Source organism: Stegodyphus dumicola, chromosome 9 (genome assembly GCF_044657685.1).
Source record: "Stegodyphus dumicola isolate Sdum_Otavi_A_Nest chromosome 9, ASM4465768v1".
Taxonomy (NCBI): Eukaryota; Metazoa; Arthropoda; class Arachnida; order Araneae; family Eresidae; genus Stegodyphus; species Stegodyphus dumicola.
This window is the reverse complement of record NC_140776.1, coordinates 130,308,351-130,335,182: the sequence shown is the minus strand read 5'-3', so window position 1 is coordinate 130,335,182 and position 26,832 is coordinate 130,308,351. Positions and strand designations below refer to the sequence as shown.

Genomic DNA, 26,832 nt, shown 5'->3' with positions numbered 1-26,832 from the left:
AAATATTATATTCTTTATTCCTATAATAATATTTAATCAATAATAATATATCAATGAATCAATAATAATACTATATTAATGCGGGTAATATAAATTTTTAGTCCGAAAGGATTTTTAGTCTCGGACCTCAAGTTTTCGCCGAATTACTTTTGCTTTATAGCATTTTTGATGTCCATATCAATTTTCAAATGAGAGAATGCCACGACGTCGATTAACCGAATATTGAAAGCTTTCGCCTCGTGAAAAACGATTGAGAATGTTACGAGACTACCACGAAACAAATTTGAACAGCGAAAAATATCGGTCTAAATGCCAGACAACATAGAAAGTAAATTCGAGCGTCCATTGCCAGGAGAATAGCTGACATCGTGGGAAAAGAGACCTTTGGGACTACGTTAAAATCAAATTTTAAAAATATGTACATTTTATTTTGCTAATGGTGTAGATGTTTGGATATTAGATCATACCAAATATTGGGTCTATGGATTTCAAACTTTGTGCTATATTTAGATTTTTACAATCCATCTAATATTCCTTATATTTAATTTTGTGCTTTGCAATTTAAGTTTCATTTGTTATGCATCTATTTTTTCCTTATTCCGCACTTATGGAAATTAGGGAGTGCATGTCCTAAAATTCCAAATAATAATTAATAAAATTATTATTTTTTAAACTGATTATATTGAATTAACTTTTTGTTTTTATTTTCAAACTTTTCCTAAAATTTTATTTGCACAAAGTATGAAACGGCTAGACTGGAGATTACGGTCCAGTCGGTGCCAAATGAGCGAAATCGCGTCTATTTTGAGGGGGAAGGGGGGTAAAGTGCAGAATCGCCTACTTATTTGTTTGACGCTTTTTACAAGAATAAGATGAATAGAATTTTTGTCAATTTCCTTTGACTTTTTAAGTGAAAAATAGGTCGATGTGTACATGGATAAAGTCAAGGGAGTGCGTAATGCCATTTTTGTGCAGTTTTATAAGTGAAAATAAGTCGATGTGTACATGGATACCGAGTATGTGCAATTCTTAAAAACGCGTCAGGCAGTGGGTGATTGATTCTGCATTTTACCCATTATTTGCATGTTTACAGAATTAATTCAAATTCGCAACGATCTAATAATATGCCGATATGATGAGTTAGCGATTTTCTAAAACGCGCGAAAATAACCGATTTGGCGATTTTTTTAAAACGCGCCAAATTGGATCGTAATATCCAGTGAAATTTTTTTTTATTGTATTTTTCTGTTATCTTCTAATTTATTAATTCTTCCTAAGGGATGCATGGAATAAACTAGGAAATATGTCCAAAGAAGAAGCTATGCAAAAGTATGTCGATGAATTTGTCAAGGTATGTATTAAATTCAGTTTTCTAATATTTGTTGCACATGAATTTTATGTGGCTTTTCTTTTGTAATTTGTGCACTTTGTTGTAAGGTGTTTTACATTCTGTGTATCTTATTAAAAAATACATTAAATATCTGTCATGTATTTTAACATAGAAAAAAGTCTAGTCTCTCTAGAGAGGAAAAGAGTAAAAATATAATAGTATATAACTTAGGTTTCTATAAACGGAATTTATATCGACTTGTTTCTTATTTATGGCTCCCAAAAATGATTGGGCACTTTGATTTTTTGTATTATTTAATGAACATAAAAACCAAAGTAAATTAAAACAAAAAGAAAGGTTTTTATTTTAATTATATATAAATCCAGCATTTTTATAGTAAATACATTTTCAAAAAGATGAAAATTAAATTCAGAAATTAATGCCATTTTTTTAATGAGAAAAAATATACTTGTTCACTTCATTTAATCTTTTGGGCTTTGTCTCCACATTTTTTTTTTTTTTTTTTTCCCTGAACTTATTTTATACCACTCCTCTTGAATCACTGCTTTCCATTGCTGCTGTGAAGATATGCTTTGTTTTTGAATTTTCGTTTCTAGTTCCTGCCAGATATATTCAGTAAGATTAAGATCTGATAATTGGGGTGGTGCCTTTATTACTTCTGAACACTTATATAACAGGCAGAGTCTGACACTGTGGACAGTATGCTTTGAATCATTGTTCTGGTAAAACCTAAAACTATTTTGTATATTAAGTTTTTGTGATGACAATGCCAAATTTCTCTTCAAGAAGGTATTTATGCTGATCCATTATACCATCTACAAACTCTATTACCAACACCAGAATGTGCCATTAGATCCCAATACCATAGCTCCTCCTTCGCTATGTTTAACACTTGATACTAAGTTTTGCTTCCCAAACTCCTCTTTTGGTTTTCTCCATACCAACACTCATCCATCTTAGCCAAAGATGTAAAATTTGCTGTTATCAGCAAACAACACTTTTTTCCAGTAGTCGGGTGTTCTTTGTTTCATTGATTTTGCAAAAGTGATGCAACGTTTTCGGGTTTTTTTACTGACATAAAATTTTCTAGATGATACTCGCCCATGATACCTTGCAGATCACATTACTCTTCTTACAGTTTCTGGATTTACTCATATTTCATATAATTCTCAAAGTACAGCAACAAGTTTAGGAGCACTTAGTCCTGGATTATTTTTAATATTCCTTAGAATAAAGTATTTCCATGAGATAACTTAAATGCTCTTCCAGGTCTTCTTTTGTTTTGAATGCTATTCTGTATCTTATAATGCTTAATACCAAAAACTGTAGAATCACTTAAATTAAGTAAATAGGCAATTTTTCTAATAGATTTCCTTCTATTTTGATGCAAATCAGTAACTAATCTGTGGGTTTCTAACAATGTTTCCTTTTGTGATCGAGCCATTGTAAAAAAAACAAATAAAATAACGAATATTTTCTAAAAAGAAAATTCGAATCATAAAAGCAAGCAATTTTTAGAGTTTTGCCGAGCTTCTTTATCCAAACTTAATTCCATACAAATTTGTTCCATACAAATTCATTGCAAGTGATTTTAATAAGAAATTATGAAAATGTCTGATTAATTTTGTGGTATCTTTTTCTTCCATTTCAGTCTAAAACGCTATTTTTTAAATTTACCATTTTGTTTTTCCAAATTTATTCAGTACAAAGAGATAGCTAAGAAAATATGTATTCAAGGGGAAAATATTCTTTATTCGTTTACTGCAAAGCTTTTCTCTTATTATTTAAAAAATTAAAAATATTGGGTACTTTTCCGTTTTGCCGGCACAAATCTAGCCAAGCAGACTTTATTGGCAACAACATACAGTTTACACATAAAAAATGTTAGCAACTGTTATTTCTAAGAATTTTTTTATTATGATTTTTTTTTTTTTTTTTTTTTTTTTTTTGTCCATTTTAGTATCATTTAAAATTTTGTAAAAAAGCCAATAAATAAACACAATAAATTTGTAAAAAGACATAAATTTAAGAATTTACTATGCTTTTCATGGTTTAACATCCTGATTCGCCTGTTCATATCACGTGACCCCAAGTAATCTCATCTCACGTAAGCTACACTACAAAAATCTTAAATCTCTCAGTAATTATCTACATTAATTTCAAGTTTAATCTTAATTTGGAATACAAGTTTAAATGCAAGAATGATTTCAGTTTGTACGAATAGCTTACTCAGAAGTTACGTAAAACCGCAGTGCTTTACTTCGCTAGTGCATTCTCATTAGAATTGATGAATTTAACCTTTGACCTTTCCTTTTCTGTATTTTCGCCTTCAGGTGAGCCGTATCATTGCATCCTAATTGATTTAATTACTGTGAATGTCCTTATAGCATAAAATTGAATTATATGGTAAAAATTCTATGTAATTGTGTACCAGTATTGAAAGAAACAATCAATCTGATAAGAAATGGCTGCAAATTGTTTTGAAAATGAGGCGTAAAAGGTTACCAGCGAAGATATTCCATTTGGCATCAGCTAAACCATTACTGGTGATTTTATATATAAAGTAGTACCAAATATTGCTGTGCCTGATCATTTTTATGAGACACTGTATAAGATGCTAATTTTTGGGAAGAAATTACAAATACCTGTCTTTAGTTTGTAAAGAATTTTTTGTATATCTGCTGCAGTTTAAACATGAAAAATGTGCAATTTGAATTCAATACAATTTGCATAATATTTTAAATCGGGTGTTCGGAACGTAATTTTTTTCCCACTGGTGAGAAACAGGAATTGATATTTGTAGAATGAAAATGAGCCTATCTCTTGTCTCTAAAAAGCTATCGTTGACCTCCTGTCTGGAATAAATCTTTGATGTGCTTATGTTTTTAAATTATTAAAAAAATATGTTCTTTTTGTATTGTTATTCTTTGAGAGAATATTTTTCATTTGTTATGTACGTTAGAAACCAAAGGATTGCAAACCAGAAAGGTTGCTTAAGTTAAAATATTGCCTGTTTCAAGAAGAAATTTAAAACTCTTTTTTGAAAGTCAGATTTTTATATTTATCTTAATGAATAAAACCCTTAAGAATACAAAAAGAATTATTTAATATTTTAAAATCTTGATTTTTGACTGTTTTCTTTAAAGAGGTTAGTGAAGATCTTTAAAGAGGTTAGCATTGATAAAATTATTTTTACAAATATATAATACTCTATAAAATACTATACAGTACAAAGTTTGTAATCCGGATGTCCATTATCCAGAATGATCTATAATTCGGACCTCAAAGCCACAAACTTACGCATGCTCGTTTGATGGGCGCATCCATTATGCATGCGTGTAAAGCCAGTAAAGCGTTTACCCATGCGCGGCCTCCGACAGTGAAGAAAGTAATAGAGAACGTTATTGAAAACGAAAAAATTTTGATTGACAAGGTAGTCTGTATTCTCGACACAGCAATTACAGAACTTGAACAGTGGAACTTTGTAACTGAACAAGAAATTATGTTTGTTTATAGAATTAAAGAGAAAGTATTAGCACAAAAAACGAAGCAACTTACATTGAAAGAAATGTTTAATAAAGTAAACAAATAAATATTAAGCTTTGTTTTGTAAATTTTGGTACCCTTTAGATCATAATTGCTCTTTATTTCATAAATTGCAGTTTCATATTTTTAATTGTATAATTTTTGCATGCCATCTTGCCAGATTTAAATTGATGATCTATAATCCGGAATCGCCAAAGTCCCGACGAGTCCGGATTATGGACTTTGTACTGTATTGCACAAATATCTGTGAGGAAAAATTTCATCATTTTGTTTTATTTCTTGTGATAAGAATAAATTTGATTAACTTTTCATCAGACTTGTGCATTCAATCTTTTACAAACCTGTATGCAAGCAACACTTTTTTTGTAGTCGGGCGTTTCTCTTCCACCCTAGCTTTCAGAGCAGGGTCTTTCAGACAAGACGTCGGTGTTTCCAGGTTTCTTTCTGATGATGGATAGTGGTGTTCTCTGATGCTGATAGCAGTCTGTTGTTTTTGAAGTCCAAGGGAAAATTGTATTTTCTTGAAAAGTCCAATCTGAGTACGCAAGGATGTGCGATATCTGCTACATATGCCGTGTAATAGAAGACGGCACTTCCAAACTTGATGTTCACGTTTAACGTTTGGAGGGTAATGCAGCATGGTGTCCGAATGAGTTTATCTTTAAATTGTTGAGCTAAATTTTTCTGAATGATGGTAACATTAGCTCCTGTGTCAATGATCATATTGCAAGGAATTGTATTGATATGCTCGTTGATGAATAGTCCATTACTGTTGCCTCTCACTGCAGACTTTCACTTTTTTTGTGTGTGTGTGTGTGTAAATTTTGATACCCTTTAGGTCATAATTGTTCTTTATTTCATAAATTACGGTTTCATATTTTTAATTGTATAATTTCTCCATGCCATCTTACCAGATTTAAATTGATGATCTATAATCCGGAAAAACCCCTAATCCGGAATCGGCGAAGTCCCGATGAGTACGGATTACGGACTTTGTACTGTACTAAATATAAATATAGTACTGTATAAAAGATACAGTAGTGGTCAATAAAATATGGTACCATGTTATTTATAAGTGTTAGTGAACTGCATTTTTTAATGTGCAGTCAGGATATGATATTCTGTAATACAGTCAAAAGTCTTTAATCCGGACTCGTCGGGACTTCGGCGATTCCGGATTATCGATTTTTCCGGATTATAGATCATCAGTTTAAATCTGGTAAGATGGCATGCAGAAATTATAAAACTAAAAATATGAAACCGTAATTTATAAAATAATGAGCAATTATGATCTAAAGGGTATCCAAATTTACCAAAAAAGAAGCCTAATATTTATTTGTTTACTTTATTAAACATTTCTTTTAACGCGCGGATGCGTAAAGCATACATTACTCATAGCCGAAATTAGAAAATTGCAACCAGAAAACTATGTGATTTGTATTCGTGATATTTATAATGACGAGGAATTTGATTTAAATCATATCAAAGACGGAGTACATCGAAATTAAATACTACATTTAGTAAGGAATTATAAGCCGACTAAAATAAAAACATCTGCCCTGAAGATAACGATAGTGTTGACAGATCAACTTCCAGTTCATCGCGCGCCGCGACGTCCCCCCCCCCCGCTCAGAGCAACGTGAAATTGATAAACAGATTTCGGAACGGTTAGATAAACAAAGGATATGCTTTTATTCATTTTTTGTAGCAATTCGTTTTTTGTTTGATGGACATCGAAACATACTTTCGTTTTCTAGATCCTTTGGGAGCTCCAGCATCGGAAATTCTATTTGACATAATCGAAAGTTCAAGCTTACTTTTAGAAAATTGCTCTTACAGTCTGCAAAAAATAATAAGCCGGATCCAATTTGAAGATTAAGGAACAACGCAATTATCAACATTAACTGAAATAGATAATTAGATAATTTTAGCTTATACCGTCCGTCATACATTAAACGCGCACGCGAAAACGTATTCCGCACTTGCGCAGATGCATATGCGCAGTCGTAAATGTCTTGCGCACACGAGTAAAACGCCTATGCGCATGCGTCAGTGCGGCGCCTGACGACTTTTGACTGTATTGTGTTTAGTTTTCAAGGTATTTCACCCAGATTATCATTTCAGTAATTGGCATACTTTTTATTTAAGACCACCTTCTTTTTCCAATAATCCAAGTAATTACAAGGGGGCTTGACATGAAAGTTACAACCCATATCTGTAGGAAGTATTTTGTCTTCAGGTTTGTTACCTCCTCTTTTAATCTTGTTTATTGGATTTAAGCAGAATCAGCCCAATATTATGTCCAACGCAGCAATTCAATTTTTAACAAGGGGGCTTGACATGAAAGTTACAACCCATATCTGTAGGAAGTATTTTGTCTTCAGGTTTGTTGCCTCCTCTTTTAATCTTGTTTATTGGATTTAAGCAGAATCAGCCCAATATTATGTCCAACGCAGCAATTCAATTTTTAGAAATTTAAGTAAAATAAATGCATTAAGTTTCATTCTATCCTGTATGCAAATATTTATATCATTTAGAACTGTATATAAATTAAACTAACTAAAAAAACTTTCAGATTATAAAGGAGACTGAGTTAGATGATCTGAGTTGTTTATCGGACTACATGCATTTAATTGGGCCTTACATTGATTTTGTTCCCAAAGAAATACAAGAACAGCACAATCTAATGAATGGAAAAAATAACAACATATTGAAGAAGAGCCCTGAGGGTATAAATTCTTTTTATTTGATTATTCTTTTATATACTGTTTATAAAATCTCATCTAGGATTTTAGTGTATTTTATGTTTGACAATTTTGCATTTATTTTCATCTTTGTGTTTTATGAGTGTGTGTGTACATTTATTAATTTTTTAAAATGCTTAAATATCCATCTGCACATTAATTAATTTACACTTTGGAATGATGCATATATAAATGTTTATTTAGTGCAAGTGTAAACTAACTCATTCTGTGGCTCTATTATTCCCATATGCTATTCAATGCAAACTGTGGAAAATTATCTGTTGATGACAAATTAATTCTTACTTTTGTTCCAGAACATACTTCCTAATTGCAACTTCATTTTTAATAGCTCTTACAGTAGCTTCATGAATATTTAAATGCTTTTCTGCAGATGTAGCACTTTATCCAGTTGCAAGATGATCTAAAATTTTATTTTTTTTTTTAGTTCAAGAAATCACTTTTGTCCATTTAGGTGAATTATGTGACATTATATAAAAGCGACTGAAACACATTTTAATTATTATTAATAAAAAAGGTGATGTGGACACTACAACTTCCTTACAGCCTAGTAAATTATACACATTTTTTGCTGCAATTCATTATTATTTCCTGGAATTTGATTAGATTTACATTTCTCATTTAATCAACTCGATTATCACCTTGTGGCAGGGCAAAAATACATAAAACTGAAAATATCTTCATTAAAACTTGTAAAATGCTGAAAAACCTAAAACACCAGGGTTGCCACTCAAACAGGAAAATGAAATTACCTGACTTTTCCAGGTGTGATTTAAGAAAATTCCAGTCTATCTGCATAGTGCACATTGGCTGTGTTAAAAGATAAATTACCGTAATTTCGCGCGTATAATCCGCGGACTATCTGTGTTTAAAATGCGAATTTTTGAAGCTGCGGACTATCCACCAGTGCGGATAATACGCTGGTTGTTCACGGTTAAAATCGTTGAAATTTAAAAAACACGCTGTCGTGAACTGCCGATGATCAAATATAAAAAAAGCGCGAGATTCCAAGAAAACATTCGTATGTATCGTATCGATAGTAAACCATAGAGCATAGTGCAGAACGAATGAGTAGTAGCAAGTAGAGCTCCTAAAATCCAGGCTGGCGCATCAAGCGATGCCGAGATATGAGCCAAAGAAAGTCTTGTATGAGCACTCACTTAGCGCAACCAGAGTGTTGTATCCCAGTATCCTTCGCACTGCTTTAGCGCAACTGCCGAGAGGGGAAAAAGTAATTGCTGCGTCAACTCGGTTTTTAGGAGCCATAGTAGCAAGTACCTGGAGTACGGGAAAAAAAAAAAAAAAAAAAGCGTGATTCGTTTACTTATAGCGTGGTTTGGCAACACCTAGTGAGTGGGGTCGAAGGTCACATTTCATTACCACTTATCACGAGTATAGCACGTTGCACAGTATTTTGTTTTCGTATTTTGTCTTTCATCTTCGATAACGTTGATGAAACATCGCCGGAGTTTTACTGCTGAGTTAAACTCAAGGTAGTTGACAAAGATGGAAATAGAGAAGCGGGCCGTTATTGGTTTAATCCTAGTATTCGGTGCACACGGGATTTGGCTACTTTTGGCGACTTTATGATGAGCAGTGAAAACGGGACATATACGATGAGTAGTTAACGGGTCATTCAAAGAAAATATATAGTTAAACATAGTATATAGTATATATATTATGTGTGTATATACATATACTATGTGTGTATACTATATATATAGACGTTCTTTGGATCATTTTTGTGTTGGCGATAATTTTCAAAGTCGCGCCAAGGCTGCATCGTATACTAGGATTTTACCCCGTTATTTTGAAGTGAACAAGAAAGCAGTGAGAAATTGGCGTAAACAAAAGGATGTGTTTAAAAAGCATGGGGATATTGCAGTATTAAAAAAACGTGATTTCGGACGTATAGTCCGCGGACTATCCGGTGGTGCGGACTATCTGACGATTTTTGAAATTTTTTTTATATAAAATCGTGTCTGCGGACTATACGTGCGAAATTACGGTAATTATGGTGCCACTTGAAAACAAAAAATTTGCCAATTACATACAACTTTAATCCCCAAAGCATTACTATTTTAACTATAATAGGAGTTGTTTTCTCCACTAAAGATTGAGATTAGAATCTGCCCAGTCTGGATTAATTTTTTTTCAGCTAAATGAAAGAAAAATCTGTTTAATGATATTTTTAAATAAATTCAGGTATTTTATATTTTAACAGCATACATAAGCAAAACATATATGCATTAAATTTCATGATGGTATGTCATCATACTGCTAGAATTAGTTCCAGGATTTTGCTAAAGAAAATTTTCTGAAATTTGAAAGTATTATTTACTAATAATAAATACATTTAGAAAAAAGAAGCAACATTAAATGATACGAATAAGATTAAAATAAAGCTCTGCTCTTCCCCTTAATCTTTCAGAGTATAAATATCGGGCACAATTTTTGTGATCGTTAAATTATATCAAAAAAAGGGTTATGTATTGTTGTGTTGCTTTATTCACATATTAAATTTTTAATTATGGTAATTTATCTTTAATCACCTTTGTAGATGATCTGCAAATTATAATGAACTGATAATTATCTAAGTATTTAAGAGAAGAAATTGCTATGTATCTGCATATCAAAATGAATAAGTGCTAGATATTCATTCCTTGACTGTTCTTTGAACATTTTAAATCTAATAATGAAAATAGTAATTTTATAATGCATTTTATAAAATATTTCAAAATCTAGCATGTTTGTTGTTTATAGAAATTGCAGAGAGGTCATTGAATAGCGGAAAACCGTTAAAAGGCTTCAAAAAAGAATATGATGATGATTCATCTGAAGGTTTGTGATATCTGTATACATTTGAAATGCTTTTTCCTTGATTATAATCATAAAAGTTTTAGCTGTCATTTTTGCTACCAGTATTGTATTTTAGCACACATTTGCTAGTATATGAATATGACCAAAAAATTCTTTTTTACATTGTATTATAAATAAATAGCATGAAATTAATTTTATCATGATTCTCAAAAAGGAAGGATTCTTGTAATTTGATATTGGTTTTCAGTGAATTAAACAGCAATTAAATTAAAGTTAATTTAACCGTAGAGTGAATTAAACAGCAAGTAAACATACAATGCCATTGATAATGTAAAACACAGTGTAAAATATTTGGTGATCGGTTTTTTTGTTAGCATAAGGAATTATATTTTTGTTAAGTATATAAGTTACTCTGTTAAGAATATTATGTCAAAATATTTTTACTGTCAAGTGAGAAACTTTAGTTTTAATCAGCTGTAGGTTAGAATGCACATAATAAAGATAGATAATTAATTAAGAAAAAATAACACGCCGAACAAGCATTAATCCAGAAGTCAAACAACAAAAATCAGCATTATGTTTTCACATTTTCACAGAACTAGTTTCGATGGTTTTACTGAGCCCCTCATCCTCATTTGCACTTGTGCAGCTGAGAATGATGGGTTGATTTGACAACTTATTAATCTTAGTACATGGCTAGGTAATTAGTAAAATATTTAACAACACAACTAATTAAAGAATTTTGGCTTAGACCTCTTAACTGTAAATGTATGAGAATAAGTGAATATTGTAGATATATGAGAATAAGTTTTTTAGAAATTTGAAAATTTATCAACTTATTTTATTTTATAAACTATGTTTATCCAAAATATATTTCAACCTTCAATATTATGTTGTTAAATTAATTTCAGAATATTAGTGTTTAGTTAGAATATTAGATCTGCACAGTCATTAGTGACCCAGAATTTGAAAATTTAGAGTTTTGTGTAATTTGTTTAATTAAGTCATTTTATTGGTTTTCATTATTTAGCTTACTAATGGCATAACAGGTAGCATGAGTTGCAATGTTGCGGGTTTTAAATATGTATTTTATATGCAATCAGAGTCCCGTAAGGTGTGATCTAGATCAGTGTTTCTCAATTGGATTTACTCCAAAGACCATTAAAATATTTCGGTACATTCTCACAGACCGGTAAGTTTAATAATTCGATCCATTGGCTCAATGTTTTCACATAAATAAATCATGAAGACAAAAATAATTTTTAAAGCATCTTATTTGTTATAATTTACATTCAACTTACTTAAAATATTGCGTCGAGAATAAAACTCCCAAGAAAATTCCAATATGAATGATATATTTATTTTTCTAATTAATATATTAACAAAAACAACAAGGAATTTATATGTAAACAGTGTAGGGTGATACAAAATAAGCAAAAAATAATTTACCAAATTAAAGGAAATTAAAACTAAAATCAATGAGATTGCTGTTGGTCTCTGTTATACTGACTAAAGTGTCAATCCTAAGCATTAAACCAGTTACAGCAATGCGTAAAGCAGGCCCAACAGCAAGTTTATTTCGATGTTTGTCTTAATAACAGTCATAGCCGAAAATGTAACTTCACACAAATAAGTTCAGGAAAAAGGCAATAAAATCTTCACCGCCTTTGCATGAAGATTGGGGTATTCTGTTGCAGTTTTATCCAGAACTGATATATATTTACTGAATTGAATTGTAATTTAAGTCTTATATCTGATGATAGTTCAATAAGTTCTGCTTACTCGACTGTAATAAGATTGAAAGAAGCAAACATATCAATAGTGTTTTCTTCCGCACTTTTGTACCAGAGTTTCAATTTCTTCTTGAAAGCATCAATCTTATTGTAAAAGTTGAAAACGGTATTATTTTTACCTTGAAGGCTTAAATTTAGTTCATTTATCAGTGAAAATGCATCTGATATGAAAGCAAGGCTACCCATTCGTAGTTCTGAAAATGTCTGCTCATAATGATCCCTTCTGATTTAAAAACAATTGTACCTCATTTCTCAACTCATACTACCTGTTAAGGACTTTTCCCTTGGATAGCAAGCATATTTCGGCGTGCAACAATGATTGTACATGATCCGATTCCATTTCCTGACATAAAGTTGTAAACAATCTAGAATTAAGGACGTTACTTCTGATAAAATTCATAATTTTTTCCAATTCCAGAAGAATGTCATTCAGTTGTGGGAACAATTTCTTTGCGGCTAAATGTTCACGATGAATAATGCAGCGAGTGACTACTAATTCTTCTGAAGCTACGTTTGTTATTCTCTTCACAATACCTGTATGTCTTCCAGTCATAGCAGCAGCGCCATCAGTACACAAACCGATGCATTTTTTCCAGTCAGTGGAGTTACTTTCAATTTAATTGTTAACTGCCTTAAGTATTTCAGCACTGGTTGTCACTGGTTGTTTGGAATGGTAGTTTGATACAGAACATCAATTCTCTAATATCATTCATTGATTGCATAGTCTCCAATGAACATAACATAATAATATGGCGTTATTTGAGACGTCAATTTTCTCATCTATTTGGTCATCAAACCATTTTGATTTACGAATATCTTTGACTTTCTATGTCGTATGATATGATAACTCACATATTCTTCTTCCAATAGTATCGTATCATTGATAGAGGCAGAGTTTTCATTTTATCTGCAGCAGATTGGCCCAACACTTCACAACGCACCTCTATCAAACAAGGTTTGACAAGTTCTTCTGCAACCGAGTATGGTTTCTTAGATTTGGCAATATGCGGAGCAACTAAATACAATGCTTTTAAAAATGATTTATCAACCGAGAAACATTTTTAAAAGCATCTTTTTGAATATTCATCTCTAAGCCTTTTCTCTGGAAAAAGTCCAGGGGTTTGCTTTCAAGTTGTGGGTGATGGGTGATTCATTTGTAAATGCCACGAAAGCTTCGAAGATTTCATTTTTTTGTTGAAAAGAACATCTCTACAAACAAAACATTCAGGTTTTAGACAATTTTCTTCTGATTGTGGCCAAAGGACAGAACCATATTTCAAATAGTATACGATATAGTGCCTTACAAAGCCTTTCTCTTTTTTTGGCAGATTGTGGATTATATTCACCTTCATCGGTATTAAAAGGGGCAGGCGACGTACCTGGTTTTGGAGAATCCTTTCTTTGCACGAAATTTAGTAATGTGCCTTTCGTTTCCTTCTTACTCATTCTGGTTATTGATTTTTAATCTACCTAAAGTTACAGAAATAGAAGTTATAGCACAGTATTAAAGTCAGAAGTTATTAAAAACTTGCACTGTGGGGCTACCTTTCCCTCACATTTCTTCAGAGCCTCAAGTTCTCCTCATGCATGCGCAATAAGAACCTCTTCTCTGCGTGACTGCAAAAAGAGAGCTTTTGCCTTCTGTTTTTACGAGTGCACGTACACACTGTATTCATTGCTGAGATTTATGTTATCCTAATGCTATGTATATATTTTGATTTATTAAAAGAGTTTATTTTTCTTAAATAGGTGTCTAGCAGTAATTAACTAGGTAATTGCTGTGTCTAATTAAGACCCCAAAATGCTGATAAATAGTTTTCAGTTGTCCAAGCGTGCAGAAGAATGTAAGCAAGATAAAAAGCGAAACCTAAGATGCCTTAAACACTACGATAGATGTTCAGTGTTCAAGTAATCAGTGATACTCAAGGCAGACAGGGGCACACTAACTGCTGTACTAAGTGTATGGCACTGCAATTTATGAAAGGCAATTAGGTGCATAGTTGCCAATTTGTTATATTTTTTAGTGTCGATCATATTATTTTCTAAACTAGTAAACTATTGTTATTGTAATGTAGGTGCTGTTGTAATATCGGTTGTCGACCGAAGACACTTTAGATTTTGGACAGATAGCTTGATATTTCATGGACCGGGGGCAGTCCACGGACCAGCAGTTGAGAAACACGGATCTAGATAACATGCTACTCTGCTTCATTCATTCACTTTTTTCAAAGTCCCAAAGCACATGAATGACTTCTTGCATGAACTGAGATATCAGAATGAAAAAAAAAAGGAAAGAGCAATGAAGGAATTTTTACAAATGCTGATAAAAATGTATCAATTTTTGTTGAAAAATACATGTGAGAAATTTCACATTTAACATAACATATAGCTTATGGTCATTTAAGGGAGTGTTGTAATTGTATTAAATAAAATTCCCAGTTTTGTGTTTGATAGTTTATAAATGGTAAATAACCTAATGAGTGAAAGTGCAAAGCATTGTCATTTATTCTTTATATGTTTTAGATGCCATAATGACCTATTTCTGAATCAGTTGCACAAATTGCAACTGATTATATTTTCCCATTTAAAAAGTGAAGACAGTAAAGCCATTATATTTATGGGAAGCAACTTTACTATGCACTTGATGGGATGCAGAAGAGTATATCATAATGAGTTTGCCAAATCTGTTCAAGCTGTAAGCATTGATGCCTAAAGTGCTCAAATATATTTGCATTCAGAACCTACAATAATACTGCTTACAGCAGCCAGTGAAAAGAGTCTGCTGCTTAATGATAGCACATAGCCTCATTTTTCATTAAACATGCAATAAAAATCAATGAATTCAGTTGAGAACTTCTCCATCATCCATATTACACGCAGATGTCATCCAGCCATAACACCTTGAGATAACTGTTGTTTCAATCAGTACAATGCCCCACAGTGTCTGAGTTGTTAAGATTGTTGAATTCATGTAATTCATCTTGAATCCCAAGCAAAGGAGTTGTCTGCATGGTTTGTGACTCCCAATCTGTAATAGGAATATGAGCAAGTTTCTGTTACAGAATCTTCCATGAAGGTTTCCATTCTAATTAGGGAGATAGCTCATAAGCTTTACACAAGGGATTGCCAACCTGCAGGCCACATGCAGTTCACCAGGTAAAACTTCGTGGCTTGTGGCAGATCAACTTATGTCTGAATGTTTTTTTTAATTAAACTCATGAAACATAAATCATGGTCATCTGTAATGGACAAAAACCTGCAACATCAGTTATGATGTGCAAACACCAGTACTGAGATCGATTTTTAAAAACTAAGTGAGAGAATCGTATATCACACTGATTACAGTATTTGATTATGTTATTGATTATAATTGTTATAATTATAAAATAATAAATGTTTAACTATGATATTGTTATTTTAGGAATAATAACAATTTATTCCATTTTAAATTTTTACCTAAAAATTATATATATTTATATACAGTGCAGCCCAAATAATAAATAATAATAATAAAATGCATTTCCAAAATGCTCCACAATGTCTTTTGAGTTGGACAAGTTTGCTTAATTATATCCCAGTAACCCCCACCAATAAGTGCAATATTCCTTAAATTATGAAAAATTCAAAGCATAACTAATTTTAAGTGTTAGTTATATTTGTGATGCAACTTTACACATCACCTATAAAAACAACTTTTGAATTACTTTTTTTTAAAATTATTATATAACAATAATGGAAAATTATTTTCTGAGAATGACATGCTACCAATGTTTAAGTAGGCTTAGAATTAAGTAGTTTTACAAATTGATGTTTTCAGGAACAGCATGAAAATGCACTAACTTTATGTTTAAATGATTTATTTCTAGATATGATTTTATCTTCTGTGAACGGTCACAATATGAATGGAAGTAATGAAAGTGATAGTGAAGAATTTTCTGACACTCTTGAAAGAGTTAATGAGGTATTCTGTATTTTTTTAAATATTTCTAATGGAATTTTTCCCAATTTTAACATAATATTCTAAGTTTCATAAATTTATTTGAAATTGAGAACATCACATTTAAATTTATTAAAAATAAATTCTCAATTTCTTGTCACTTTTTATCATTAGCAGTCATTGTTATCATCTGTATAATGTAAATTACATAATCATAATATGTGTCCATTACATTTAGGGTTTTCATCTATTTCCTATTTGTCATATGTAAGAGTATCTAAAAATAACCACTTATGAAGATTTTGTAATTACTGTTTATGCCTTGTTGGCTGTGCTTTGTTAGCTTAAGATTTCCTATAACCAGTCTGTTAAGTGTATCAACTTGAGCTTTTTCAGCAGTTTGACCTAAATGCTGATTTGTTTTGTGTTCCTGCTGATGATATCCAGGGACTTTTTTAGTGTGAGATTTAGACATAGATTGAGTGTGAAATTTTGTTGAGGAGAACTGCAGCAGAGTATTGTTATGCTTCAGCAAATTTCTAAAAATGACTCTTTAGTAAATCACAACTGTCCAAGTGGTTTTCTGGAGTAAAATACAGTGATACGCCAAATAGAAATTGCTATAGCTTGGTCATCTATTAGGGAGCAAAAATGGGGGGGGGACAGTAAAAAATGTGACTAGCTATTAAGATTAGCAAAAGACCACTAAGAGGATTTCTGAGGAAATTGTTTGTTTGATGATTCCCCGTTGTTATTTGTTTGAGAAGAAAACACATTCTTTTTAATTACTTAGTACATATAAATATTTTATTTCATGCAATAGATTTTATATACAATATAATAACTGAATAGGTGAACAAGAAATATATTTTTAATATTCCATAGTAATATTTTCATGTTATGTAACTGAAAAAAGTCTTTGATGTTTCACTTGCTGTCCAAGTTGCAATTTTTTGAGTTGTTTGTACACTATATTAACTATTTGAGTCCGGCCCGCGCTTCACTTGTCGTATGCCAAAAATACGGTACAGCGCGATAGCGCTTCTCTTGTTTTGTATTGAGAATGCGAAAACGCTGCTGTTGGTTAGTATACTTGAAAGAAAAATTATTGAAAATTGAAAAAAATTATTGAAATATTCAATTGGTTTTGCATCAGGAGGAGGGGCATGCTTTGGTCCAGGTACTTCAGAAAAAGTATTCGATTCTTTCGAAAAATTGTATCCACAGGAAAAACTCATCAATAATATCGTCATCGGAGGTACTTGCAGTTACTTCATCCTCATCACTGCTATCACTAATAACTCTTAATCTCTTAGAACGAATGATGATGTCACTTCCACTATCACTTTCAAGGTCATTACTATACTCTTCATTATCACTTCTCATAACATAGTCACTTTCAAATGCATCAAAACTTGACGTGGCGTTATTTCGTAATTATCGGTATAACACTTGGTAAAAAATGAAAACAATTTCCAATTCCTATAAAGCAACTGCTGCTGATATCACTACAACTGCTCTCAATAATTGCATAAAGTATACTAAACAACAGCAGCGTCTTCGCATTCTCGATACAAAACATGAGAAGCGCTATTGCTCTGCGCCATATTTTTGGCATACGAAGTTTTTTTACAAAATGTTTTATGGAATAAATTTGGAGTAAAAGGAGCATAGATTGGCATACAAAATATTTAAAAAATGCTTGATGGCAAATTTTTAGAATAAATTTTGCCTTTGTTCATATAATGTACTAGAAATTCCCAAATAAAATTAATTAAATTAATAAAACTTAGTGTAATTTTAAGGTTTTCTATGTGCGTTCTATAAAATCAACAGAAATTCTCACTCTCCTCGTTGAAATCTTAATTTAGTCTGCTAAGTTAACAGCGTGTAGAAAAATAACATAAGTTGATCATGAAAGTGGAATTGAAAGTAATTTCAATTGTTAGGGTAACGTCTGTAGAAATATTGGACAAAATCTGTGTCATTTATAATGAAGCAGCTTTAATTTGTGTGAAATTCCTTTCTGTACTCTCTTACTGCATGTTGAAAAATAACATTAAGTTGATGGTGAATGGAAAATTGAAAATAATTTCAATAGCAGAAATACTGGGCAAAATCTATTTCTTTTATAATGAGGCAGCATTGATTTATGTGGAATTCCTTTCTGTACTCTCTTTATGTATGTTAGTTCTGATCATGTATTTAATGTTTTAATGTAAGATTTAATGAATTAGAATTTAATTGAACATTATTGTTATAAATAAAAGCTTAGTTAAAGAATTTCATATGATTTACTCAAAATGATGTACAATATTTTTGTAGGAGTCATCATAAAAAATCATTATCATTTTACCTCAAAATGGTGTACAATTTAAACATCAATTATATGGATTAAGAGGGAGTGTAGGTATCTAGTTATTTAGAAAAATTTTGGGCTAATTGGGTTGTACTTTTTTTTTTTCTTCATGTAAATTAATTTATTGTAATACAAGTGAGCAAATTTTATTTTTTTCACCTTTTTTGTTTTATTTCAAAAATATTTATATAGCTAAAAAGATTTTAGTCTTCACATCAAATAAAAAAATCTTGCGCAAGAAACAGTGCAATAGGTACCAAAAAGCTAATAGCTATAGGTATGCGACTTATTCTAAAACAACAACAGTGACATCATCAAAACTGTTTAGTGTGTGTTTAGAAAAGAAGAATATATTAAAAAAACTTAAGAGTTTCTTGGAAGTTTCTTTCTAAGAACAGCAGGTTTGTTAAACTATGTATATGCCAAATAATATGTACGAGTCTTCTCCCCCAGTCTTCACTTGGCTTTTATTTCCACAACTGTTGTTTGCAGATGTGTACTGTTAATTATAGAAATTTTATATACAAATATTCATGTTTTGGAATTTTTAATTTAAAAAAATAAATTGAGAAATCTGACTTTTTATGTTTTCTATAGTTCCATAACTTATGTATAGAAAAATTTTGTAATTATGAAAAATGAGAAAATTGACAGAGATATTTCATTTTAAAGTTGAAAATCATATTTAGAGGCCATATGCAAGTTAAAAATCAAATGTTTCCATGCATGCATAACTAAAAATATGAGCGTAAGAAAAGGCTTTGATGCTAATAGATTAAGTTATAAGCATCTCGGTGTAAATGGTCATGAATAGAATTTTTCTCCTCATTCCCCAAAAAAGGGGGTGTTATTAACAAAAACAATGACAGGCTTCAGTGTTGACATGTAGCCAATTCAAAGTACAATCAAAAGTCTTTAATCCGGACTCATCAGGACTTCGGCGATTCCGGATTATTGATTTTTCCGCACTATAGATCATCAGTTTAAATCTGGTAAGATGGCATGCAGAAATTATAAAATTAAAAATATGAAACCGTAATTTATGAAATAAAGAACAATTATGATCTAAAGGGTTTAAAAATTTACAAAAAAAAGCTTAATATTTATTTGTTTACTTTCTTAAACATTTCTTTCAACGCGCACATGCGTAAAGCATACATTATGCATAGTCGAAACTAGAAAATTGCAACCAGAAAACTAGTTGATGTGTATTCGTGATATTTATAATGAATTTGATTTAAATCATATTAAAGACAGAGTACATCAAGATGAAATACTACATTTAGTAATGAACTATAAGCTGAATAAAATAAAAACATCTGCCCTAAAGATAAAGATAGTGCTAACATATCAACTTCTAGTTCATTGCTCACTGCGACATTCCCCTCCTCCGCAGAACAGCGTGAAATTGATAAACAGATTTCAGAATGGTTAGAGAAACAAAGGATATGCCTTTATCCATTTTTTGCAGCAATTCCACTTTTTGTTTGATGGACATCGAAATATGCTTTCGCTTTGTAGATCCTTTGTCAGTATCCAGCATCGGAAATTCTATTTGACATAATCAAAAGTTCAAGCTTACTTTTATAAAATTGCTCTAACAGTCTGCAAAAAATAATAAACCGGATCCAATTCGAAGATTAAGGAACAACGCAATCTGCAACATGAAATGAATTAGATAATTTTAGTTTAGCGTATACCGTCTGTACATGCATGCATAAACATATAATGCGCATGTGTAAAGGTATTATGCGCATGCGTGAATGCATATGTGCACGCGGGAACGCATTATACGTTGACGCATGCGAAGAAAGTTTGTAGCTTTGAGGTCCGGATTATAGATCATTCCGGATTAACGACTTTTAACTGTATTATTTCCATAAATAAAAAATATTTCTAGTTGATTGAATTTTTTATATGATTATTAAATTGTGATTCTAAAGTATTAAAACTTCAGAAGAATGTTAATAGCATATTTTTAGTGCTTGAATAAATTACTTGTATGAAAATTATTATGGCATAACAGTTGTTACAAAATTATAAATTAAAGAATACTAATTCAGAAGTCAAACAACAAAAATTAGCATTTTCAAATTTTCACAGAACTAGTTTCTATGGTTTTACCGAACCACCATCCTCAACTGCAAAAGCGTAAATGAACAAGATAGGATAAAATGATAAGAAAGCCTGGACAGGAGATAAGCTAGTGGAGCCATCTGTTGATGAAACCAGAACTAAAACATTTTTGTTATTTGACTTCTGAATTAGTATTTGTTTGGCATGTTATTGTGTCTTAAAAAATGTTACACTCTAGTAAATCACACTTGCATAAATTAATTAAAGGGCATTTAAGTATTAAAAATCTACCATGAATTATTATCCCAAATTTTGAAATTAAATATCTCATTCAGTTTTTTTCATACAGGAATCGAGCTTTTTTGTTGGTGGTGTTGTTTTATACTAAGTACTAATTATGTAGGAACCAAAAACTGTATAAAAAGTTAAATTTTGTAGTGTTTATGAAATAAATTTTTTAATAAAAAAAGAGCCCAAAATGTAAATACATCAATCTTTGAAACAATTTTATCATTTAAAGTTTATATAGTCAAAAGTCGTTAATTCGGACACCCATTATCCGGACCTTAAAGCTACACGCATGCGTATAGGTGTTTACGCGTGTGTGTAAGACCTTTACGGCTGCGAACATGCATGTGCGCATGCGCATAATACGTTTACGCATGCACGTATAATGTATAATGGACGGTATAAGCTAAGCTAAAATTATCTAATTCAGTTAATGTTGCAGATTGCGTTGTTCCTTAATCTTCAAATTGGATCTGGCTTATTATTTTTTGCAGACTGTTAGAGCAATTTTATAAAAGTAAGCTTTAACTTTCGATTATGTCAAATAGAATTTCCGATATATATTTACTAATATGTAAAGGATCTACAAAGAGCGAAAGTATGTTCCAAAATCTGTTTATCAATTTCACGCTGCTCTGCGGTGGGGGGGATGAATTGGAAGTTGATCTGTCAACACTATCCTTATCTTCATGGCAGATGTTTTTATTTTATTTGGCTTATGTAATGGTAGTATTTCATCTCTATGTACTCCGTCTTTGATATGATTTAAAGCAATTATAGGATTTGAACAGCCGAACTTTGTAACTAAACAAGAAATTATGTCTGTTTAATAGAATTAAAGAGAAAGTATTATCACAGGAAACGAAGCAACTTAAACAACTTACATTGAAAGAAATGTTTAATAAAGTAAACAAATAAATATTAAGCTTTTTCTTTTTGTAAATTTTGATACCCTTTAGATCATAATTGTTCTTTATTTCATAAATTAAGGTTTCATATTTTTAATTTTGTAATTTCTGCATGCCATCTTACCAGATTTAAACTGATGATCTATAATCCAGAATCGCTGAAGTCCCGACGAGTCCGGATTAACGACTTTTGACTGTATATCTAAAACCGAAAGTTACAAAAATTAAATGCTGGCTAAGGATATTTTTAGATACGGTACATACCGAATATGTGGTGATGTGTTATTGGTATGCTATGTCATTTTATTGAATTAAATTAGGTGAACGTGTGTACAAATTTATTATTATAAGTAAGTAAATAGGTTTTGCATTCCACAATTCACACCTTCTTAAAAAGCATATATTGTACAGTCAAAAGTTGTTAATTCGGACACCCATAATCCGGACCTCAATGCTAAAAACTTTCTGCGCATGCGCCGCGTTGGCACATGCGCACAGGCGTTTTACGCGTGTGCGTAAGACGTTGACTACTGCGCATATGCGTGTGCGCAAGTGCAGAATATGTTTTCGCCTGCGCGTTTAATGTATAACGGATGGTGTAAGCTAAAATTATCTAATTATCTATTTCAGTTAATGTTAATGATTGAGTTGTTCCTTAATCTTCGAATTGGATCCTGCTTATTATTTTTTGCAGACTGTAAGAGCAATTTTATAAAAGTAAACTTGAACTTTCGATTATGTCAAATAGAATTTCCGATGCTGGAACTTCCAAAGGATCTACAAAACGAAAGTATGTTTCGATGTCCAACAAACAAAAAATGGAATTGCTGCAAAAAATGGATAAAGACATGAAGAATGTGACAGAGAGGTTAGTGAAAATGAAAAAATTTTGGTTGACAAGTTAGTCGGTATTCTCGGCACAGCAATTAACGGGACTTGAACAGTGGAACTTTGTAACTGAAAAAGAAATTATGTCTTTTTATAGAATTAAAGAGAAAGTATTATCACATAAAATGAAGCAACTTAAACAACTTACATTGAGAGAAATGTTTAATAAAGTAAACAAATAAATATTAAGCTTTTTTTTAGATCATAATTGTTCTTTATTTCATAAATTGCGGTTTCATATTTTTTATTTTAGAATTTCTGCATGCCATCTTACGAGATTTAAACTGATGATCGATAATCCGGAATCGCCGAAGTCCCGACGAGTCCGGATTAACGACTTTTGACTGTACTATTTCATCATTTTGTGTCATGTAATTCAATGGAAGATATTAAAAAGGCACATGTAAACTAACAGCAAGCTTAATTTTTATCAGCCCGAAGAAAGAAAAAGTGATCCAGATAATCAGAGTTCTAATATATTCTTTCTTTTCTATTTTTTTTTTAATGCAGTGAACTGATTTCTGCAAGTAGTTTTAGGGGATTTTCTGTTATGTAAAAATAAAATCTGGTATAATAGCTTTGTGTATTATAAATAAATTCTGATTAATTTGTTGAATGATTTCATGACTTATCATTACCTAATTTCTCCCTAGAATGATTCTGTAGAAACATCTGTATCTCTCGGAAATGTTGTTGCTAAGAACCCTGTAGCAGACATCAAAGGATCAAATGTCAGTTATGTCCGAGGTGGTGGAGAGCAGCCAAGCGGAGGAAGGGATGGTAACTCAGCTGTTGGAATTCCGTCTAGCAGCAGGGGAAGCAGATCATCTCGACAGGGAAGAAGTATGTGTGTTTTTCTGTTGTCATTTTTTTGCATACAGGGGTGCATTTCTGCAACCCTGAAATCGAATATGATTAATCATGAGACTCTTGTGGGAGGTACCTGAAAAAATTACTGAACTTTTCTGAATAAAATAAGCTTAAATTTTAAATGTGTCAAACAAAATGAAAATAGTGCATGAGAGAAATTTATTGTATAAATATGCACTGTATCCACAAAAATCCTTACCCGATTTTTGTTTTTGTAATTTTTAATGATAGACGTATGCATACAGTTACAAAAAAAGTTTTAAATTATCAAATTTTTAGTCCAGAGGGGCTTTGTCCCTGAAGGACTATTGTTTTTATTTTGCATTGAAAACTTTAAAAGTCTGTATCACTTTTCAAACCATTGCCACCAAATACTATCGCCCTATATTATATTTGAAGAAATTAAATAATGAAAAATCTGCATAAATGTATGTATGTTTCTCGCATTGTGATAAAACAATGGTACCTAGAGCCATCCAATTTTGAATGACCTAATCCTGCTGCGAAAATGGGCATCTGAAAGCCCAAATTTGAAATTTGGAATTTGTTTTATTATCGATTTCATATTTTCTAAAACTTTAATAAATTTTTTTTAATAAACTCAACAATTTAAAAGCAAGCAATGGCAAAACTCTATGGGGGGGATTTTTTATCTCCAGCATGCAGAACTGTGTGTCGGAAATTCTAAAGATATGCTCATTTTAAAATTATTTTGCGACATTGCTGTTGAACTGAATTTTATGGTTTAAGTGCAAAGAACATGATACTTAATAAATAAAGGTAACATACAAAACATTAAAAAAAGCTCCTTTGAATGTAATTTAAAATCTAAAGCCTTTCCTTTTTTTTTTTTTTTTTTTTTTTTTTTGGACCATCTGTTCGTTTATTTTGAGTTGAATGAAGGGTAATTTAACCGGTAATTTAAAATCTAAAACCCTTCAGATTTTTTTTAGTAATTTTAATTTTAAAAATTTCAGTAATATAAGAAACCAAACTTTGTGTGTTTTTCCTTCTGTAGGATGGGTGTGTATTTTTTGGAGAAGGGGGAGGGTTGTAGCTAATTAGATTGCTATTCTCATAAAATGTAAAATATTGTGCTATCTAATAGGGTTTCTGTGATTTTAGTTAAGTTTTTTAACTTGAATGCTACAGAATGAATCATTTAATTTAATCTTTAGGGGGAAAGTTTTCTGATTTTATCATTCCACCAGAGGGTTTGTTAAGTTTTTTTATGCTCTTGTAGAGTTCACAGTTTTTTTTTAATTGCTCTTGGACTTACCTTTGATGATAGAGTTATTGTCTTTTTAAACTATACTAATATAGTTTTCTTCATACTTATGCCACAAAACTGGCAATAAATTCTTAAAAATTCCAAAAACATCATATTTTTAGAATTCCTGATAGAGTGTTTAGTGTTGCCATACATTTTTCTGTTTTTTCTCAGCATATTGTGTCAATAATCACTTTTCTTAACAAGATGACCTGCATATTTTTAGTATTAAGCATCACATTCTTCAGACTTTGCACCATACCATAAAGCTCAACAGCAAAATCACAAAGCAGCGTATATCTAGAATACTCGATACAGTATTAAATGTTACTGTTAATGTATTTTCAATCTTTCCTGAATTCATAATATCAATGTTCAGTTTTAATAATATTACTCTATTTAATATTAGCGTTTTGTCTTAACATCATTTTCTTCACTCTTGCATGGCATAAAATTCAACAGCAGTAAAACAGAAAATCTTTAAAATTCTCTATTAGAGAATTAAATATTGCCATGCTTGGCAATAACATTTGGTGGGCAACATCCTTTTATTTCTGTGGCCACAACTTTTTTATATATGTTACTCTTTCTTTGACAATATTGCATGTCAGTAACATGGATGTCTTTTTATTTAAAGTGATGCAGACAAAAAAAATGATAATTGAGACTAATAGCAAATTTCCATGAATTTGTTTGGGGGGGGGGGAAATAATCTGGAAAATTTCATGTTGGTAATTGTTTCTTTTAATTTCATTTATTTTCTTTTTTCTTCCCTCTCTTTTGTAATTTTGCTTATTGATTCTCATAACCTTCTCAAAATGATTTTTTGTACATTTTATTCGTAGGCTCAGATAATCCGTTACCCTATGGCTCAAATAACAGCACCAGTGGTGGTGCAGGAGGTAGTCGAAGAAGTGGAGGCAATTTAAATCCAGAACTTACAGCTGATGTCAATGAACAGTTAGCGCTGGCAGTGCTTCGCTTGCAGCACATTATGGAACAAGTAGTAGTACGTTTAGATTCACTAGAAGCACTTCTCACTCAGCGAAAGGCTGACAGCTCTATTTTAAAGGTATTTGTATGATTAAATAAATTATTATAATCTGTATTTAGTATCCATGTTAATTTGTGCTGAATACATTTTAAAAGCAATTAGCAGTCTTTCAGTATATGTAATTTATTTGGAATTCAAATTTTAATAATAGGGTCTTGTTGAGTTGCAATTATGATTACTTGTATTGAATAATAAAAAATGTGTGGAAGTGATGCAAATATTGGAATGTCAGTCATGGAAGAGTTTAAAGTATAGCTGATTTTAGAGAATGTGATATATAGAATACTTTAAGCAGCTACATGTTATGCCAAGCAAATAAAGACAGCAAATTTAGTGCAAGATTTAGATTTTCTGAAAAGTTTTTGCTAAGTAATTTATGAAGCCTCATTTAAAAAATCAAATGTGCAACATTCAACATCATAGGCAATCATGATTATCTGCACAAGTGTATATGAAGTGAAATCGAACTGTTATGGCTTCTATATAATTGTGATAAAACAAAAATTTGTTTATACAAATTTATCCAAAACTGAAAGTTTTTTTTTTTTTGGGGGGGGGGGCTGCAATGCTGTAAACAACTCTGTTGTGAAAAAGGTGAAAAAGTTTAGCAGGTTTTATCAAACAAATTGTTTGTGGTTTTAATGTTTAAATAATTTCAAAAATATTCTGATTATTCTAATTTTAGAAAACATTAAATTTATATTCAGCATACTTCCTGTTAAAAGCACCTGACAAGTATAATCAGAAATGTGGGTGACTAGAACTAGTGCTCTCCACACCATATTAAAAGTGTAAAATTTGTTGGAACATTTTCCCATAAGAAACACTGGAACATTTTTCATGAGTACAGAGCAAGAACTTTACACATTTGTACTCATAAAATTCCAGCTTGTAGCTTTAATTGGCACAA

The 26,832-nt window shown here is 31.3% G+C and overlaps 1 protein-coding gene across 1 annotated transcript in view; it reads left to right on the top strand.

The window, feature by feature from the left end:
• LOC118197044 (acyl-CoA-binding domain-containing protein 5-like) overlaps positions 1-26,832 on the top strand; it is a 112,591-nt gene that overhangs the window by 84,117 nt on the left and 1,642 nt on the right. The window contains exons 3-8 of the mRNA XM_035368513.2: positions 1,279-1,351; positions 7,473-7,626; positions 10,423-10,500; positions 16,139-16,233; positions 23,382-23,571; positions 25,714-25,940. Coding sequence (XP_035224404.1) covers positions 1,279-1,351; positions 7,473-7,626; positions 10,423-10,500; positions 16,139-16,233; positions 23,382-23,571; positions 25,714-25,940 — 817 coding nt within the window. The remainder of the gene's footprint in view (positions 1-1,278; positions 1,352-7,472; positions 7,627-10,422; positions 10,501-16,138; positions 16,234-23,381; positions 23,572-25,713; positions 25,941-26,832) is intronic.